Source organism: Cyrtonyx montezumae, unplaced genomic scaffold, assembly GCF_038088225.1.
Source record: "Cyrtonyx montezumae isolate F1298 unplaced genomic scaffold, pur_monq_1.0 scaffold_10, whole genome shotgun sequence".
In the NCBI taxonomy this organism is placed as follows: domain Eukaryota; kingdom Metazoa; phylum Chordata; class Aves; order Galliformes; family Odontophoridae; genus Cyrtonyx; species Cyrtonyx montezumae.
Window position 1 is genome coordinate 44,872,207 of NW_027071826.1, and position 20,759 is coordinate 44,892,965.

A 20,759-nucleotide genomic window follows, 5' to 3' on the forward strand; every position below is an offset into this window, starting at 1 on the left:
TTATTGTGTAAAATAAGGCAGATGCCTGCCCCCCCCACCTTGACTGCAGCACTTTGTAAGCAATATGGGTGTTTGAGCCTCAAAGACAAATTTGCTTTGTCCTGCACCCCACTCTGGAAACACCCAAACATATGCATATACTGTGTGGTTTCCCTCAGAGAAGTTTTGCAGCATATTCTCCTGGCACTGTGCTTCTGGGTGACTTCGAGTATTCCTTAGCCACAGGAAGAGGTGAGCCAAGTAGCTCATGCTTTGATTGCACTTCTGGCTGTGAACACTGTGTGGTCCTTTCGATAATGGTTTGCCAGCTGTTCTGCTGGCACTGACACCAAATGGCTTGGCTTTTCAGTGGTGTGGTAGGCCGTGCTTCAGCTTCACTTGGCTTGGATGCGTGCCTAAAACCAAATATAGGCTGAATTTGGTGTTCACCGTGAAATGGGTGGTATTAGAGCTGTGGATACAGCACAGTAGAGGACCTCTTTTGGAATATACTGAGAGTTCTTGCTTTGAGTGATGGGCTTCTACAGGATGTGGGTAAACATGGTTGCCTCAGAGGATGAGAGGCAGCATGCCAAACTGTACATTTCCTAAAGGTGTTTCAGTAGCCAAAAGAACAAGGAAGAGTTATTACAAGCAAAAATGCTGTGAAAATTCTTTTTTTTTTTGCTCTGTATTGTTTTGTTAAACCATAAGAATAAAAAAAATATTTGTTTTACATTATTCTTACTTGTACCTTTCTAGACTTGAAGTAAGAGCACTATGACATGTTTTTATCTTGCTAAGTTGCCATGGTTTTATGATTTTTGTTATAATATTGATATTCCACACCATAACATCATGTAGTGTATTGGGAGTTAAAGAGCTAATGCAACAACTCTGTGGATCATCGATAGTTGTGTGCCTGTGGAAAAAAATTGCAAATTGCTTTAGGTTTTTAGTACTGATTGACATCTTTTCCCAACTGGGAATGTGCATTTGTTCCTCCAGTGACTCTTGTTGCTTTGTGTTTTGTGTTAATGGTCAAGTGTACTGGAAGCTTGCTCCAAACTGTCAGAGGAGTATTGGTGAAGCTTTTGCAGTCTAGTGGTTAATATCTTAAGTCACACACTTGTTTCACAAGTAGTTTTTTTTTTTTTTTCCCCAGCTTGATACAACACACCTATCACCTTTTTCCTGTTCAGCCATGCCTATTCTCAAGGGAGCCAATACCTCGCTGCAGGATGCAATAACATGGCTTTTGTGGGCAGTTAACCTTTCCTCTTGAAGCACCTTGACATCTGGTTTGCATTTCTACTGCAATCATACCCTTTGCCAAGGCCTTTCCTGCAATAATTCTGGTGCTGTGTCCTAAATGACTTTTGATTCATTGTGTCCTTTGTGCTTTGGTACGCTGCCCATAATTTAAATTATTTTTACAGACTCTAATCTCCCACAAGGGCCATGTAAGTGTGATAGAAGTCTTGCTTATTAGCTGTATAGCTAACTTGTTTTTATTAGTATTAGACTGCCCTGTATTGTATATTATTTGCTTTGTACAACAAAATTACTTTCTCATGCTGGAGCTAGAGGATAGCATTTCTTTGACAAGAAGTCAAGGAGATGGTTAAAAATTATGCCATTGTTTCCTTCAGGAAGCACCAACTATTTTGCCTTACAGTTGGAACAAATACATATTAACAGGAAACTCCATCTGATCACTCTAAGGTAATGCAAACAAAGAATTCACACTTTGTTTATCTGTTTGAGGTTTTCTGATGGCAAGTGACAGCTGAGAATAGTGATCTGTCTGCTAGCTTGACCTATGTAGGACATAAGGGAGGAAGTGTTCACTGAACAGGAAACTGTTGTATCTAGTTCCTGAAGGGAATCATTCTTTTCTGCAGCAGTACAAGTATTCTTTCCCCTCCAATGCATCCTTGTGTTATAGCAAGGCTGGAAGATGGGAAGGGGCTGTTCCCCTCCTTCCTTCCCCTGCCTCAAAAACAAAGCCAAAAAAGATAAGGCAAATCCTTGAAGAAATGCCGCGCAAGGAATCTGTGGGGTCAGAGATTGAAACCTCTGGCTTTGTGAGTTGGAGGTTTATTTGTTTGTATATTGGAATGACAATATTAGGACTAAGGTACTTGTTTATGTTCTTGTAGACTTTTCCATCTTCAGCTTCTGCTTGTGTAGATTGCTGGTCTCTTCTGACTGTGCTGTGGTGTTTTTTTGCTTTAATATCTTACCCCATTTCATGGACCTAGAGCCAAATTAAAAGTGTATACTTTCAGAAGATAAATGATTCTCTCCTAAGCAAGTTAGCTGAACTGATTAGGCAGTACAGTTCATGGAGTAACTAAGCAACTTGCTTTCAAGGCTTAGAAAGTTTGCAGCTGTATTCCAGGTGAGAAAAATACATGTTTAATAATGCTTTCAAAGTCACCTTGAAGTCTGGGGAAGGATGAATTAAGGAATCCTTAATTTTAATAATGTAACTTCACCAGGCTGCTTTGTTCTTAAAAACAAACACTTTTGTTTGTTTGTTTTTTAATGGAGGACCTCTGATGCCCACTGCTTGCATAACTGAATGCTTACTTGGCCCTTATTCGGTACACCGCACTGTGCTCTGATGGCTGAGAGTCCTTAAAGGACCAGTGTCTTTTCAGACTTACTAGAGAGTTCAGAATGAAGAACTTGTATGCGTAGATTCTGCATGTGGATTTCAATAAGGATGAAAGTTTTCTCTGAACAGTGAGATACTGATAATTTTGTTTAAAGCAGCTTTATCTGAGTAGCTCACGTCTGAAAGCATGAGTTGGGATTTGTACTTGACATTGTACCTTGATGGTGATCCCATAAAGTAAATTTCCATCTTGTTTGCTTTCTGCCAGTGCTATTTATGATCTAGAGTTCTTCCCTCTCTGCTATCATCTGTCCTATATTTGAAGAATTCAGCCTATTCTCCTTTTAACTTGTACATCTTATTAGAATTCTTGTACTCAAGCAATCTCAAAATTATTGAGTGAAAGAGCAAGAAAGACCTGGCACCTAGCTGCAATGACTTGATACAGATTGGTGTGAATTTTTGCCTAGTTGTAAAATGGAGATGACCACACAGTACTGCATGAGGTGGTTAGGGATTTGTGTTGAATTGTAGTAATATAAACCCTTCCAGATGAAAAATGTCCTGAAGATAATGAAGTAAGGAACATTTTTCCTGACCTAGAATGGAACAGAATTAATGGCAATAAGTGAACCTCTGTCTTTTGTGTAAAAGTTGGTGATTGAGAGTTAGGTGCTGTGTTACAGGAGCTTGGTACTCCAGGCAGTTCATGAAGGAATATTCAGTTCTTCATTCTGAAAGGTATAGCTCCAGGGAGAGAGAGAGATTGAGAGGTCCACTGCAGCACTGCAAGGCTTCAGAGGACTTACCAGGAATAAAGGGCAATCTGAACCCAAGAGGGCTGGCAGCATGATTCACAGAATGGCAGCTTAATTTGTGTGCTGTCTCTTACCTTTGTCTTCTCACAACGTAGGAGATATTTTAGGAAATCTGATGTTTCCATCACAGTGTGAGACATATAGACATGTAGATTTCAAGGGATAATTTTCCAGTTTTTTTTTGTATATTGTTTTTCTACAAGAATACATCTTACCTGAAGTTGTGCATCTAAATCCTCACTTCAACAACATCTTTCATTGTCCAGAAAGCTGCGTGAAAATGCCCTTATGACACCATTTGTGTTCACAATCTGAAAAAAAAATAATTGTAAGCATATGTCTGTGTAAGCCACAAAAGTGACAAAGACTTGAGAAGAAGAGCTAGGCAGAGTGTCTACCAAAGACATAAAAGGCTGACAGAGAGATGGTGGGTTTGTTGGTTGGTTGATTGGTTTATGGAAAGTTTCTTCTTAGTTTATCATTTTCTCCAGTAGATGAGATGATCTAAAACAAGGCATTGACTTCCTGACTAAAGAGAGCATAGATAGTGCAGTTAAAATCTAAAACAATATTTCTTGTATGTAGAGACATTGATAGCTGGATGCCTTTAAGACTGATAGCTGTAATACTTAAAAGTTCTAAGAAAGGAGAAAGCGAACTTGAGTCAGCTCCTGTGCCCTTCTGAACAAGGGAAATGCTTATCCCCTTTCTGAAGGGGTGGAGCTCAAGTTGGATTTGTAGCATTTTAGATGTTCAGTCTCAGTTCTTATCCATTAGATGATCTTGAGGTTTCAGCTCAGTTTAGGGCCTACCATCAATTGTTTCCCTTTTCGTAAAAAGACCCCAGCTGAGAGAAGTTTGGTAGGCACATAGAGAAGTGCAAATTCTTGGGGTTAGTGTAAATGTAGTGCTGCTAGATGTAAGTTAACCATAGAAGGAAATACTTTGGGTGCACCAAGCGGGTACAGTAGATGTGGTGCAGGCAAATGCTACTTGGTAACCCAGGGCAGGGCTGTGAGTGACTTTGCAGGTATCTCTTCATCTGCAAGGCTTGCTTGGCCCTGTGCCGTCTGAGAGAGAGAGAGAGAGATCAGAGCTGATGATAAACTATACCCCTCTGCTTCCTCTGTTGGAGATGAGCACAAGGAGGGTCAGCAAGCAACAAGTTTTGGGAGATGAAAGATGTGTACTTCCTCAAACTAAGCACGTGTGCAAACCTTTCTGCTATGTGTGAAGCCTGCAAATGTGGGCCTGGTTCGTGCCACAGCTCTGGAATAACTTTGTAATTGGGGTGCAGAAAAATTGGAGGCTCCAGCCTGGAGTGTGTGGTGGTTGCATGGGTGAGTGAGGTGCTCCTCTGCTGCTGGTGGAAGCAGTTACAGGAGACAGGACTCCGTCATTGGTTTGCAAAGAGTTCTGTGGTGGTGGCAGTGTATCACCAGGCCATGTAAATGCTGTGTAATCTAGCTTGTGGAAAATGTACCTGAAAGTTCCTATGTGCTGTTCCTGACTGCTAGATTAAAAAAAATAAAAATAAAAAAAAAATTCAAGTGCTCAGCTCTTTGTCTGTCTTGGGGAAAAAAGCAAACAAACAAACAAAAACATCCTGAAACAAACCACACTTCTTGCAAGAGTCAGGGAAGCTTTCTGAGTCCTAACAGTTAAATTTCCCCAGAATAACCTTGAGGTGAGCAGATGCTTTTCCTGTGGTTGCTTGTGACTGCTCACCTACTGTCGACTTTTGGTGTCAACTTAATGTTGGTGGCAACGAAAAATCTTTGTTCTGTATCTTCGTAGTGGTTCAGAAGAGGAGTTTTACTAGTTCTGAAACTAGATAAACCAAAGAGCTGGGTGCTGGAAGGACATGTGAAGAATGGAAGGCTGCAGCAGGAGAGCACAGCTATGGGAGTGGCAGAACATGAATTTATGCGGAGGAAAAGGGAAAGACATACAGCCATGTGCTGAAATGATACTGTACAAAGAAACTCTGTTCTCTTATTTCTTAAAACATTGCAGGCTTTATAATTTTCGTTTAATCTGGGTATGCATGTATATGTTATATATTAAGTTATTATTATATTAATAAAGCAGTATTGCCATCTCAAAAGTATCATGTTCTTGTTCATCACTGTGATGAGAAATGCAGGTGTGTCAGTTGCAGCAGGAAGTTGCTAGTGAAAACTCAGGTCCTTTTTTTTTTCTTTCTTCATTTTGAGAAGGACTGGTTTACTACTTCTCTTTGCTATCTTTTTACTGAGCCTCTGCAGCCTTGTTTTTGGCCAGGTGTTGGTATTTGCTTTTTAATGGTGGTGAGACTTTTTAAGTCTTCATTTCTTGCAGTTTAGCATGGGTTTTGTTACATATTCCTATGCAATGAAATGTGAGGTATTTTTGCTTGTTAAAATTCCTAGATTACCATGTATTTTATGTGTATATATAGAGAGAGAGAAAGAGAGAGAAAGAAAGAATTGAAGAAATTTCTGGTGTTGCTAAAGCATATGTTAAAATGTTACCAATTCATATAGCATTATACTGAACAGAATATCAGAACACAGTGATGGAAGTACCTAATGCATGAAAAAACGGTATGCCTGTACATCTGCCCATAGAATCTGCTTGAGTAAGGTCTGTGCTTATCTGTTAGTCCTTACTCCAGCTTTGGACTGTATGTAGCAAGTGATGTGGCCCTGCCGAGTGCAAATTATATGGCTGCTTGAAGCTTGACTCAGAAACTTGGATTTGTGTGGCTGGTTGCTTAACTTGTGGGCAACTTTTGTCAAGACTGTAGCAAATTATGGTGCTTGTGCTTAGACTCTTTTTTTCCCCATGAATTCTGAGCTGATGTTCCAATTTTCCCATTACAAGTGGTGTGTTTTTTTTATTTGCCCACTAGTTGTCATTCACCTTGTTACTTCCATTAGTATAGCAATGTGTAGTTTGTATTTAGAAATGCCCTTTTTGTGTGTGAGAGCAATTCTATTCATCTGACAGCCCCTAGAACTCTGTCAGTGCTTTAGTGATGCACTTGCCATGTGAGAGGCTGCAAGCGTGCCCCAAGCAACTTCCAAAGAACAATCTGAAGAATTTACTTTGATGATTGCCTTACTTTATACAGTTAAGCTCAGCAACCATTTTTCTTTACCATGTGTACACTTTTAACAATGGAAAAGCTTGCATGTGATATTTACAACTGCAGTCTCTATCATTCACTTAGTTGATGAAAAGAAGTTGTGTGTGTAGGCTGTATCATATGGTCAACTTTAATGCAAGCCCCAAAATACGAGTCCTCTGCTCCATGGAAATTCCCATCTGAGCAAAGAGAGATGGTGATGCAGGTTGTCATTTTCTTGAGTCATTTTCATTTGTTTGAATACTTTATATTTTATCAGATAGTAGAGTATGGACAGGAGATGATGTTTCCTGGATTTGTTAAACATAATGAAAATTGTCATAAATCTACAAAATTGTCTAAAGTTGTCAGACTAGTCAAGCCAAAAATTCAATATCAAATTACTTGCTGGCATAAAGACAACTAACTGGTGACAGATGAGTGTTTCTTTATTAGTTGAGTAATAGAGAATATGCTGATTATGTCTTTTCTGTCTTTAATTTTGCACTCTTTAGGTCAGATACATGTAAGGAATGGTCTCAGAAGCACAACAGTTATGCCAGTAGATGCATTAACAGCTTAGCTGTGGTGCCCTGTCGACACAGCAATTTCAGTGGGGCTTGGCAACAACTTCTCTAACACCAACGGAGCAATATCTGACCACACATCATAGATATGGGATGCTGTGTATTTGTGAATATGAAGGTCTCTTTCACTGTCAGCCTGGAAACAGCCTGGTACAATATATTTCCCCAGTTTTTCTGAAAAGCAGATAGTGAGATTGAAATGTATCCTTGTGAAATGAAACTCCTTAAAAGAGGATGCCACGCTGCTTGGCATCTGGTGGAGTTCTTATGTCAGCCTTCACTTTCTATAATAGAAAGAAGTTTTGGCAGACAATTCACCCTTTAGTTTCTCCTCTCATCAATTAAGCACGTAGGCTACCTTTGATCCTGGATAGATCCTCTTTTAGATGTGATTTAAGTACAGAAATGCGATAGTCTTGACATTGGTGCCCTCTCGTGGTCTGGCAACAGTTTTACAAGCATATTTATGAGTATATGGTATGATAAAATACAGTATTAACTGTTACTACTCAAAGTGTCTTCAGGCAGCTTACACCATCCCAAGCAACTCCTTACTTTCTTGGAACAAGTACTTCCGTGTAAGTCAGATTCCTTACCAGGGATCTTCAGGTTCCTCTGTGTAACTGAAAGCACTTCTGTCCGTGTTTCAGTGACAAAGGATCTATTGCAGGTAGAAAGTCTGGAGACATGGGCAAAATGTGTTATGTTTTAAGTCTCTGCTTCGCCTTGTGCTCTTCTGCCATGCTAGTACAGCTTGCTTCTGCTTAAGAGGATCGAAAGTTAAATACAAGAAGGCTTTAGAGATAAAATCAAACTCTGAAATATTTGTAATTTGTCTGTGTAAAAAATACAGTCTCATGTTTATGTATATTGATATTTTTTATACCATAATTTTCTATTTTTTCAATTACTCATTTCATTTTTTTTTTACTTGATGGCCTACTATTGCATCTTCTTAACAATTCTGTAATATGTTTACAACATCCTTTGTATGTGTATACTGGGTTTGTATGAATCGTACTTCAAAGCAGGCACTGTGAACTGTTTATAATATTAGTCACACAATAATTGCATATATATAATTACATTTTTGTTTTTAATGCTGAGCCTTTCAAAAGATTCCCCTGATCAAATTCTTACTTCTGTGAAAGAAAACTAAGGCTCCAGGTGACTTCATCTGAGCTGTGCCAATTTGCAGACACTCGAGGCCCATTTTAGAATTTATCCCTTGAATTTGGTTTTACATGTTATTTTTTTATGTTATTTTTTGGAGGAAAAAAAATCTGGTAGATGGCCATTGTAGAACTTTGTAATGGGAAGACTGCATAAATATCGGGTTTTGCAGTGTGCTTCTGTCAAATGCAAAGGAGCAGTTAACTGTCTTTTAATAAGTGAATGCTGTCTTTCTTCTTCACTGCTCGCTTTGTGAGTCACAAAGAAATGCACAGTTTGAGATCTGGAAGAAACTTATGCTAGCGTGTAGTGGACAGTATCCAGTTGGGATCTTAAATATTATGCCCCCCAGATAAGTGAAACAGCAGTCTTGGGAAGTACAATTGAAGTTGCTTAGGGAAGGGGCTGAAGGTAGAGGCTACAGAGCTGGGCAGCTGGCAAGGATTAGACCCAAAGCTTTGTTTACCACCTGGGGCATGGATCTCCATCCTGGGGCTGAGTCTGCTGCATCTCCCTTGCTGTCCCTGTCATGCCATAGCAACCAGGAGCTGCTCCAGAAGGACTCATCTGGATGGGGGAATAAACCTTTCTGTTCCCTTCTCTTTTTTTTTTCTCTCTGCCTCTTTCTCTCTGCAACAGTTTCTTTGAAATTTTGTTTTAAAATGAAATCCTAAATCCTAATAAATCCTAGGTTGTGTTTCAAATGCCAGATTTTATTTATCTGAGGCCTTTTGGGAAGTGGTTGTAAAAGATGGTGTGGGTGGAGTCTGTTAAGCTCTGGCTTAGTTGAGATTTCTTTTTGCTGTTTGTTAGAATTTGCTACAGCAAAAGGGGCAAATATTTGAAATATTATTGGGGGGAGGTGTGACTCAGGCACTGTAGCCCTCAAAATGAGTGAGAGCGAGGAATGCTGTTTTCCTGAGATGTTAGGAAACAAAGTTTTCAAGGTAGGCAAATGCTAACTTCCTTATGCAGTTTTGATTTGAGATTTGACACCAAAACTAGAGAGGAAAAGGACCTGGGGGTGTTGGTTGATGCTCGGCTCAACATGAGCCGGCAGTGTGCCCAGGTGGCTAAGAAGGCCAACGGCATCCTGGCCTGTATTAGAAATAGTGTAGCCAGCAGGAGCAGGGAGGTGATCATCCCCCTGTACTCAGCTCTGGTACGGCCGCACCTCGAGTACTGTGTTCAGTTTTGGGCCCCTCACTACAAGAAGGACATTGAGGCCCTGGAGCGTGTTCAGAGAAGGGCAACAAAACTGGTGAGGGGCCTGGAGCACAAGTCTTATGAGGAGCGGCTGAGGGAGCTGGGATTGTTTAGTCTGGAGAAGAGGAGGCTCAGAGGAGACCTTATTGCACTCTACCACTTCCTGAAGGGGGGTTGTGGTGAGGAGGGGGTAGGCCTCTTCTCCCTGATAAGTAATGACAGGACGAGAGGGAATGGCCACAAGTTGCACCAGGGAAGATTTAGATTAGACCTCAGGAAGCATTTCTTTTCTGAAAGAGTGGTCAGGCACTGGAATGGCCTGCCTAGGGAGGTGGTTGAGGCACCATCCCTAGCGCTGTTCAAGAAGCGTTTAGATGAGGTGCTAAAGGACTTAATTTAGTAGTTGGGTAGAGATAGTGATAGGAGGATGGTTGGACTAGATGATCTTATAGGTCCTTTCCAACCTTATGAACTTATGAACTTATGAACTCCTTGTCTGAAGATAAAATAAGCAATACAACTGTTTAAGATAATGCAATACCCATGTCAGTTGCACATGTCTGATTTGTGTTGGAATGAGTATTTGTCTTCCTTCTAGATTTTTGTTACACTGTGCTATATTTGGTGTTTTCTGTTTTTTTTTTTTTTTTCAGCTTCCTTATTGTGCTGATATGCCTTATCTTCAGCGTGCTTTCTACAATTGAACAGTATGCAGCTCTTGCTACAGGGACGTTGTTTTGGATGGTATGTATCAATGTGATTTTGCTCTTAACATGTAAATCCTGATCTGAAGTAATGTTGTGTCATGAACAGTGTTCCTTGTGGTTTAGTAAGAGGCTTCTTTCTGCTTTTCCCTAATGAGTTTTTAAAGCCCTAGAAAAAATCAGAAGTTACAGGAGTACAAAAAACTACTTGTATCCTACATATTATATACTAAAAGTGTTCAAACTGTGCCCAATACAGAGCTGTTTTTCAGTTAAGCTTAATTGTAGTAGTGATTGGTATGCTAGTACTGATTGGATGAATCCATTGTTCAGCCATGCTGAACACCAGACACCTGAACATGGATGGGGTGGGGGCTAACAGAGAAAATTGCAAGTCACACAGAATCACAGAATTGTAGGCATTGGAAGGAAGTCCTGTCTTCAAGCCGAGTTCAGATCCAGCCTTCTTTTCACCACTGGAAAGCTGATGACCTTTCATTAATTCTAGAATTAAGCCAACTTGCTCTGCTTGTCCAGTGCAGACTTCCTTCAGCGATGTTACTTTGTGGTTCACTGCTGCAGAATGTATATATCAGAAGTTTTAAGAGCACTGCTGTCCTCCCTTTTTAGGCTTCATTCAGAAAATAATTATAAAAAATAAACATATAAGTCTTAATTTGTTGTACCTCAGTGGTAACTGATGTATCCCCTGCTAAATCATTGATTTCTTTGTATTTGGCTATTATTTTACTCATGAAAACACTATCACTGGATTGAGAAAATGTTAACTAGTGATTTGTTTGTTCAAAATAGTTCTTGTAGCTGTGCACCAGTAGTATCATTATTACATCTATCGTTAACATTAAAATGTTCACTTGAAATGACAGTTTTAAACTATATTTTAATATATGTGAAATTTTTATACTACGTTTTGAGTGACATACGCATAGTATGTTAGTATCAGTCCCTCATCTTTCTATGGAAAGTGTCTTTCATGCCTTGTATGTTATTTTTTTTAATAGTAAGTTATTTGAATACCTGGATTATAACTATGTAGTTGGCTAAAAGGGGTCTATACCTATATTTTTGCATCCTTACTTGTTTTATCATTTAAGGTTTTCTTTTTGTATGGATTTAAGGTTCCATTTTATCCATAAGTAGTAGCTGTGGATACTTCTGTCATTTTCTATTGTCAATTTGAACTGTGACAGTATCACCTTGAAACAGTCACTTTTACAGTGTATCATAATATTCTCATGATTACTCTGCTGCTTCAGTGAAATAACTTCTAGTGACAGTGTAACCAGTGATGTTCCAGTTTTTTTCACCCTACTCTTATGATTTTGAGTGAAATCATTTTGCATGTTCATGAATAATATTAAATATACTATTACTTTTTTAATAAAATACATACAAAATATCTATGTGCACCTACTAAATAAATGCATATATGTTTTAATTTCTAAGGTATACGAATCAGTGTTCTTGTTCTCTGTATCGTGTGGAAAAACTGTGATTAATTTTTAACACAAAATTCTCCTGTTTTGGTTTCTTGGAAATTGAGCAACTGCACATTCTTTTCCTAAAGGGTTAACTACAGTGACTTTCAAGAGACTCAAATTTATTGCCAGGGGTCCTCTGATCCAAAGCAGTAGAGCAATGCTCTCATCCAATTTTGATGTGACTTTCAAAGGTGCTCTGGCACATTCCTCAACAAAATTTATCTAGTTCCTATTAGCTTCTACCCAATACAGTTTCTTATTTTGCCCTTATTTTTAAGTTTTTCATGTTTCAGTAGTAACCTATAATACCTTTTATGAGAAATGAAAATGAGATCTAAAAGGGTTGCTGAGATTTTATATATATATATCAACACTTTTTAGTTCTTCAGTTTCGTATTATTAAGATATTATAAAATAATTTCCCAGTACTGAAGAAGGGAAATAGATTTTCAATAATTTATCAATTATTTTTCAATATTTTTTGACCACTTAAAGATGTTAATATTTTTTCATAACAATAAGGAATCTGAAGGCTTAATATTGGAAAAATAAACAAGGGAAAGTTTGTGTTCCTATTGGTGTTACAAGCATAGACAAAAAAAGCTTACAATTAGCTATTGAATCTTTCTCTGCTTGTCACCACACTTCACAAGGCAAAGAACCTTGATGAAAGCTTTACCTAAACGTGGTTGTAATGGGAGAATAGGAGAGAACTGGCCTTTTGTTAGCTTCCAGAAGGCAGTGAAAACTGTTTAAATTAGCTTGAGTTTATTTTACCATTTTCACTAGATGGTGCTGTTGGAAGGGTTTAACTGCAGTTACTCGTTGGCACTTGCCCAGCGTGAGCTGGAGTCTGAGCCAAGACTCTGAAAGGATCATCATTTTGAAGGGCATATGTATGCTTGGCCCATTTTTAAATAGTGGTGCAGGAGAGCTTTTGCCATGACTCATAAAGAGAACGTGGTATATCTGTGTAAAAATTGATTTTGAGACTACAATATTCAAACTATGGAAAAAAGTAATTCAGAGATGTATGTTCCCTGAGAGGCCATATTTTTCTTTTATTTTCATAAGCAAAGACTTTATGGTGCCAGAACACAGCAGAATGCTGTTATCTCAGCATGATCTAAGAAAATCCAAGTGCCTGATCCAAGGGGATTAAATATTCTGCTGAACGAAGGGATATTTAGTCTGCCTGAAAATGCTATTTTCTCTTAGGAATCTCATTTCAATATTGATTCAAAAAAAAAAAAAAAAAGGAAAAAAAAAAAAAAGAAATTATCTGCACTTTCCTGCTCTTTGTTTTCTGAGTTTCCTTCCTACTTCAGATTACATTTTACTGAAGAGATTAAGCACTTTATAAATGGCTTCAGAGAAAAAAAAAAGTAGCCATCTTCAGTGGTCAGTGTGCTATTAGCAGTGAAGGAATTACCGTGGTTGTGAGAGAATGGCACAGAATTGAGTCTTATAAGAAATACAAATTTTATTCCTTGCTTGAATATAAGCTTTTATTTGAAGATGAGCCTTGTTTGTTTGTTTTACTTGATTGTTTTATGGGCCTTCAGAAAAATACCTGCAGCTTTTGATTCTGAAGATCAGAATGGTTCAGTATGGTTCTAACAGGTTTTTTTTCTGATTATTTTCATTGTTCAAGAAGCCACGGCAGAAACTTGTAATCTGAATATTGATAGTTGTTCTCATTTTCATTGTTTTGAAAAATTAAATGAGAGTAGTGTTTGAAAAGGATTTCCCCATAAAGCGCGTTGTAGACTGCATTTTCTGGCTGATGCAGTCTCTCTGAAGAGTACTGTACTTGAGAAAGTAAAAGACTTGAGAGCCTCAGTAATGTCCCCTGGCCTGACCTAGGACAAGGTCAACTGATGTTCCAGATGGGCATATGATGAACTCATGCCTTCCAACCTTTGCTTTTGTGGCACTTGCAAGTAGTTGTCCAGAGAATCACCTTTCTATCGCTCAGCTGATAGCTGAAGTTTGAGAACCTGACTCTTTATTTGAAATTGCCTTCTGTGTGCTTTAGCTAGCCAACTGTGAGAGACTTAAAGGCTTAGGAAAGGATGGATGTAAAAATCACCATTTCCCGTTTTTAATTAGGTCCCAGTAGTTGGAACAAGAAGCTTCCTCTGAACCCAGGTATTGCTTCCTGCTCTGTTTGTGGCTGAGCCATCTTGGTGGACGATGCAATTGCTTTGTTACACGACTGTTGTCATTTAGCCCTGCAAGCAGCTGAGTACCACAAGGCCTTTTGCTCACTCCTCGCTCCCAGTGGGATGGGGGAGAGTACTGGAAAAAAAAGGTAGAATTCACAGATTGAGATAAATACTGTTTACCAAGACAGGAAAGGAAGAGAGAAATATCAGTAATGATAATAATATGTATGCATATTAGCAAAACAAGTGATGCACAAATCAGTTGCTCACCACCTGCCAATTGATGTTCAGCCAGTCCTTGCACAGAAACAGCATCCCTCAGCCAACTCCCCTCACTTTTATATTTTTATTCACGTGATTTCATTATGGTATGGAATATCCCTTTCATCAGTTTGGGTCAGTTGTCCTGGTTGAGACCCCCCCCAGGTCCTTGAGATCCCCCCAGTTGTTTTTTTTTGCTGGCTGGACAGCACAAGAAACTGAAAAACTGAAATGTCCTTGACTCTAGATAATGCTGCTCAGCAACAGCTAAAACATCAGTTACTATCAATTATTTTTTTTCTCCTAAAGTTAAAACATAACATTATATCAAACTATAAAGAAAATAAGTTCTGTCCCAGCTGAAAACAGGGCAACAACCAACTGGATTGGTCTGAATTGCTACTTGTGGTAACTTCTTCAATAGTTCCTGCTGTTCACAAAGCGATCCCTTGTCAAATCCCCTGGTCTGCACAGGAAAGGTGTAGGTTTTATGTAAACGTGATGTTAAAGGGATTTAAATATGGTTTGGAAGGCTCTGGCCATTTTTTTAGGCGAGTTTAAATGCTGCTTTATGTCCATCCTGAGCAGGTGTGAGGGATCCAGATAAGAGTGCTAGTAAAGTGGGAAGAAGGTAGTCTGTTAGATAGGGGAGTCAATTTAGTGATAAGAACTAAAAAAAGAAAACAAAAGCATGTTAGTATTTTTTGGTGTAGTCTGAGCAAAATAAGAATGGCAGGAGGGAATGAAGAAATATGGGCAAATGTGCTAATACCAGTGAAGGAGTGATGAAGAGTTCTTTATTTCAGACGTGCTGCAAATGTAAGCTCCTAACACTCGTTGAGGGGAGGTGTAGTTTTCCCTTTAAAATCTGTAGAGGGCAGCATTGGACCATCCCGTGTCCCATTTGGAGTGGCTGGGTTTAGACCTTGGATGGTGTCCTGAAGTAGGTAAAAATATCCTTTGGAAGAAGTGAACTATTAATAAAGAGGTGGCTTTTCACATGGATTTGGGCAACTTTATACAAGTAATTTAAAAAAAAATTCTCCTGGGAGATAGGGGTTGAAGAGAAAGGCTATGTAAATGTTGCTGCCAGAGACAACTCTCACCACTTTGTGGCTGTAGCCACAAAGTTCATGTTGTTTGGCCTACCTGATTTCTCATCGTGTGGATGCCTGTAAGGAACAATTAAAGCTTTCAGTGAGATGAATTGGGTGCATTTGCATAGAAGAGAATGAAATAGATACTGAACTTCTAAACCTACTGAAAGATTTCCAGTATGATTATATCCTTCCAGGTATGCTCTTGCCATCACCTTAAATGTTTCCTTTCCAGTGGCAAAAAAAAAAAAACAAAAAAAAACTTTTCTGAAGTTAACACTGAAAACTGATTTTTTGATCTTTATGAGATCATAGAATTATTTGATCAGGAAGAGACTTTTAAAAGTCACCTAGTTCAACTCCTCTGTGATGACTAGGGGCACCTTCACTAGATTAAGTGCTCAGAGCCCCAGCTAGTCTGATCTTGGGTGTGTTCAGGAGTGGAGCATCCACCACCACTCTGGGCAACCTGTTCCTGCACTTCGCTTCCCTTATCATAAAACATCTTTTTTCTTATATCCAATCTGAATCTCCCCTCTTCTAGTTTGAAACCATTTTCCCTTGTTCAGTCACAACAGATGCTGCTAGAGCCTGTCCCCTTCTTTTTTCCAGTCTCCTTTTAGATACTGAAAGGATGCTCTCAGGTCTCACCGGAGCCTTTTCTTCTCTAGGCTGAACAACCTCAGCTCTCAGCCTGTCTTCGTAGGAGAGGTGTTCTATCTCTTGGGTCATTTTTATGTCCCTACTCTGCATTTATTCCAGCAGGTTTATGTCTCTCCTGTACTGAGGACTCCACATCTGGACTCAGTACTCCAGATCTCACCAGCACAGAGTAGAGGGATAGGATCACCATCTGCTGATCTGGCTTCTTTCCATACACAGCACAGGATACAGTTGGCTTTCTGGGCTGTGAGGGCACACTGCTGGCTCATGCCCAGCTTCCCATCCACCAGTATGCCAAAAACCTTTTTTGGCAGGGCTGTGCTCAATCCTTTTGTCATTATCAATACTGCTTGTATTGATGGTTGCCAAAACTCAGGTACAAGACCTTTCATTTGGCTTTGTTAAACCTCACTAGGGAATCTCCTGGGCCATTTCTCTCTGCTTAAGTTGGTCTAGGTATCCCTGGATTGTATCCTGTTCTTCAGGAGTGTTGACCACATTGCACAGCTTGGTGTCATCTGCAGACTTAGTGACACAACCCACCAGCATCCCTATGCTATATGGTATAAATAAGCAATGGTTTTATAGAAATAAATATGTAGAAGAAAACTCTTCTACATATATTGCAGACGTACTAGATTTTAACTCTAATTTTAGCCTGCTATGCTGCAGCTTGTGTTTGATAAAGATAGGCTTGAATGCAGAAACGTAGTTATTTCCATTTCTGCCTTTTGTAAGAATTATGGGAAAAAAATCTTTTTTCTTGGCCTTCCATACCTGGAGTTTTCTGTGATGGTATATCAGAACAGTTACTTAGATTAAAGCCTGTCTGTAAGTCACTGTGAGTGAAGGAATCAGAATTTGCCATTTATCTGCCTAATGCACTGGAGTTGAGATGGCTATGAAATACCAGGCACTTAGGTGGGATTCAGGCACTGAACTTGGAGACAGACTCTGGAAAGTGTGACCTTCCTCGAGCTTGCCCTGGAAGCCAGTGACAGATTGCAGGCCAGCACAAAGCAATGGTGATGGATTGGAGCCATCTGCTGGCTGCTTGGTGGCCTACATGGTCCCACATGGTGATCGCCCAGCCTAGCAGTGTAGGAGTATTGGCCAAAATGGGAAATGAACACAGACCCAAATTATCTCTTTGCCCTGAGTAACCCATCCCAGCTTTTCATATATGATCTACAGTAGCCAAACAGTCATCAGAAAATATTGCTTTTGTATTTTGTGTAGCATCTTGAAAAATAGGGTGGTACGTATTCCAGAGTTGTTAGTAGTTCACCTGTTCCTCAAGAGCTTGTTTACTTTCATAAGTGAAATGGAATACAAGTGTTTTGTTTGTTTTTATTAGTACAGCTGCACTCCAATAAATTCTGTTCAAAGTCTGTTTTATTCACTGTTAAATTTTGCCTTCGCATTTGTCAAGCTTTCTGCGTGAGGGTTAAAGATTGTCAAAGCTTTTCTGGGGTGTAAAGCCATGTCAAGCTCTGAGCATTTGTTTGGTAACTCTAGAAGAAACATGATAAGTGTTTTTCTTGAAATTATGCACTTATTTAATATTTTAAACGCATATTTGGTGCTTTAGCAAACAAGTTGATAAATGCAAATTCCATCTTAGGAAAAAAAAGTTAAACTGTGAAATGCTGGTGCATAGTAGAGCCAAGCAGTGAAAAGAAAGATTTTTAAATTTAGGATTTATCTGGATTAGTGTGTAATGTTTGCAGTGACAGGTGTTTCCTTTATGCCTTGCCCAAATGTCTGGAAAGTAGTTTGTCATTAAGTGCTACATTCAGTGTGTATCTCAATTTCAGTATAACTGGAGGGTCTATGGCTTTGTTAGGTCCTTGTTTTCACATCTGACCTCAGCCAGCTGGAGTCTATTGTTTTAAGCGTAATGTAACAGCTGACATAACATAACGGATATCAAGCTGAAAAGCTGAAGCAGTGCAGTGAACTGATGCAAAGAGAGGGGAAAGGGAGAAGTTGGGAGGGAGGGAGAGGGGCAAAACTAGCTTCATGATTCAAAGTGGAAGCTTGCTGGCTTGTTTTCCCTGGGGGGAATTAGCTAGAAAATAATGGGATGAGTCTGTTGAAGTTCTATTAGCAATTGATTACATATGATAGACTACTGAGACAGGTTTGAATTTGCCAGCTGTCACTTGCTGGTGGCTCTTGAATTGCTTTAAGTGGCCCTCAGTAGGCAAAACTGGAACAAACTCTGCAGGTGTGGTGTAATTGGAGTGCAGAGCAGCAATGTGTACTAATGTCTTGTGAGAAAGGAGGGTCCTGGAGTGGGGAGAGAGAAAACAACTGAAATGAATGGAATGCATTAAGAATTTTATTTTTAACATTGGATTATGTGGTTTTAATTAGCTGGCTCTAAAAAAAAAAAAAAAAAAGAAAAACAAATGGACTTAGTAACTTTTTTCTTAGCAGTTGTAAAATGCATTTCTGTGAGATCCTTTTCTAAAAATGTCCCTATGAAAAAATATAGAAAAAATGTTTCTAAAAAGTTCTGAGTTTGGTAGTAAGGTACATCGGCGTTGACCACTAACCAGCCTTGGAAGGAGAGTGAATGAAGGATCGTTCTGTTAGAGATTTACCACAGCCGCGAAAAAAGTGACAAGTACCTGACTGTCCACAGAAAAAGAACAAGAAGGTATAGAGTTCACCCTGTTATTTCTTTATATAGATATATGAGAAGCATCAAAACCTATTTCGATTTTTAGCAACGATTAAGAAAATTTTTCTAGTCTGATTTCATTTGTATTGAGTAAAGCCTCTGGCAGCTCTACCCTGCTGAGAGTTTATTTTATGTTTTTAGGTGGAGTGGCAAAAAAAAGTCAAGACTTTGCTGTTTTTTAAACGTATATGGTTATAGGCAACCAAATTAGGTCCTACATTTGTAAGTGATGTTTTTATGGCTTGAGGCTTGCAGTTATGCAGTATGTTTAGCTCTGTGTATGTGAGTAGTCATAATGACTTCAGCGGAGCTTCCTGTGTGCGTAAATATTAACGAGATCAGGGCGTATTAGGAAAGGTTTCATGAACAGTGTCTGCTTGTGCTTCAGGATAACCTAGGAAGCACAAGAGTTTGATTTATGGTATCTGTAAGCTGTATTTATCACTTATTTAAAGTTTTTAATTTATTTTTATTTCACTTCTGTTTTGGCAGTATAAAAAAATGCCATGGTGACTGAAGCATCAGCTCGGTTAGACTTGTCTTGCACCGGGAATTTCTAGGATTATTCTTGTTGTAATGTGAGGCCCAGTCCTAATTTCTCCAAAATCAGAAGGGAGTTGTGAAAAGAGCTCATTGCAGCTGTTGATTCAGTAGCTAGTAATACATAACACAGGCATTTACACTCTAGCTCAGCTTATAAAATGAATGAATCTTGTAGTGGAGCTTAGAACTTGGCGTTCACACAGAGCTGCTGGAAAAGCCTTGAAAGTTCAGCATTATCCAGGTATGTCAATTCACTGATTTTAGGGACCTGTGCCTTGATGTGTTGTTTACAACAGGTTATTTCCACCTCGCTCATTGAGCATCAGCATATTTTCAAGGTGATGGGAAGCCAGGAGCTATTAGCTCTCAGAATCAGCAAGACTTCAAAGAACTAAGAAAATAAACAAAATGCCTGCTCTCCCACACTGTCTATGAAAGCAAGCTATGTACTTCCTCACTTTGATGGCTTCCCGTATGTTAATGACATTGGGGCTGTCTAATGTGTGCTGAAATACACAGAGTATGTCTAACAGCTGTCAGTGGATCCATGTGATGTTTGGATTTTCAGGTGGGCCTAATTAGTATTTAACTGAGAAAAGCCTCTGGTTCCAGAAGCTATAGGCAGCTGTGGATACACAGTAGCTCTGATGGCTCACTGGTTCAGGTAGCAAGGGTCATCAGTACCTTTTCTAAGACGCATGGCAGCACTAAAATAGAGAAAAGGATCTTCTAATGTAGCTTTAAGCTAAGAAACTCAGAAAGTGAAAAATAAAGGGCTCCAGCCCTTTGTTTTTGCTTTTGTTGCTTATTTGTTTAGTTGTTTCCTTGTTTTCATGTACATCCTCATTTTAAATGCCCCCCCCACTTTTTTTTTCTCTCCAGCATCTCTTTAACATTCTTATTAAGGTACCTTTCAGAAGCCCTCTTTCTTTTTATTGTTTGTCAGCTCTACAGGATGTGCTTACACTTGGAATGCATGCCAAAGAAATTGATTTACTCATCATTTATCCCTCTGCAGCCATTCCCCTTATAAAGATGAAAAAGGACATCTGCTCTAGAGGCTGGTTTTGTGGCAACATTGCAGAACAATTTTAAATCAGAATAGATACGTACAATGACTGGCCTCCATCTGTCCTGCAGGCAAGGATCTTGATGCCTACCTTCTAGGAGCAGTTCCAAGTCACTGATTTAGTATATGAAACTTGAATTGTGTTATACTAAGTGACTGGGGCAGGGGAAAATGAGGGAGAGAAAATTAAACATTTACCAATTTTACTTCTGTAATGACTTACCAACATGAACATACTTGACCTTGCAGCATTCTTGGGAGGTGAGTATTAGCAGTTCTATAAGTAAAACTGGGTGACCTCTAGCTTTTCCGCCATAGCTTGGCTCTGTGAGATGAAACCATTGGGGAATTTGGGCTGCACTTTCAAGGCTGTTTTTCAGCCTGCATTAGCTGGCACTGCCAGCTGAAGAAATGGTCCTGCTGCTCCATTCCCTGTGCCAACACAAGCATTTGCATAGCTAGTGCAGCTATGTTGTAAACTGCCTCGGAGAACCCGTATGTGTTCAAACTAACCTTTTTTTTGGCCAGATGAAATTGCTTCTTTTGGCAGCAAAGCTGGCTTAATGTT

At 39.3% G+C, this 20,759-nt stretch overlaps 2 protein-coding genes across 4 annotated transcripts in view; both read left to right on the top strand.

The window, feature by feature from the left end:
• TSSC4 (tumor suppressing subtransferable candidate 4) overlaps positions 1–20,759 on the top strand; it is a 265,206-nt gene that overhangs the window by 95,636 nt on the left and 148,811 nt on the right. The window lies entirely within an intron of this gene.
• KCNQ1 (potassium voltage-gated channel subfamily Q member 1) overlaps positions 1–20,759 on the top strand; it is a 320,180-nt gene that overhangs the window by 32,586 nt on the left and 266,835 nt on the right. For all 3 annotated transcript variants that reach the window (XM_065755204.1, XM_065755201.1, XM_065755202.1), the window contains exon 2: positions 10,149–10,239. In XM_065755204.1, coding sequence (XP_065611276.1) covers positions 10,149–10,239 — 91 coding nt within the window. The remainder of the gene's footprint in view (positions 1–10,148; positions 10,240–20,759) is intronic.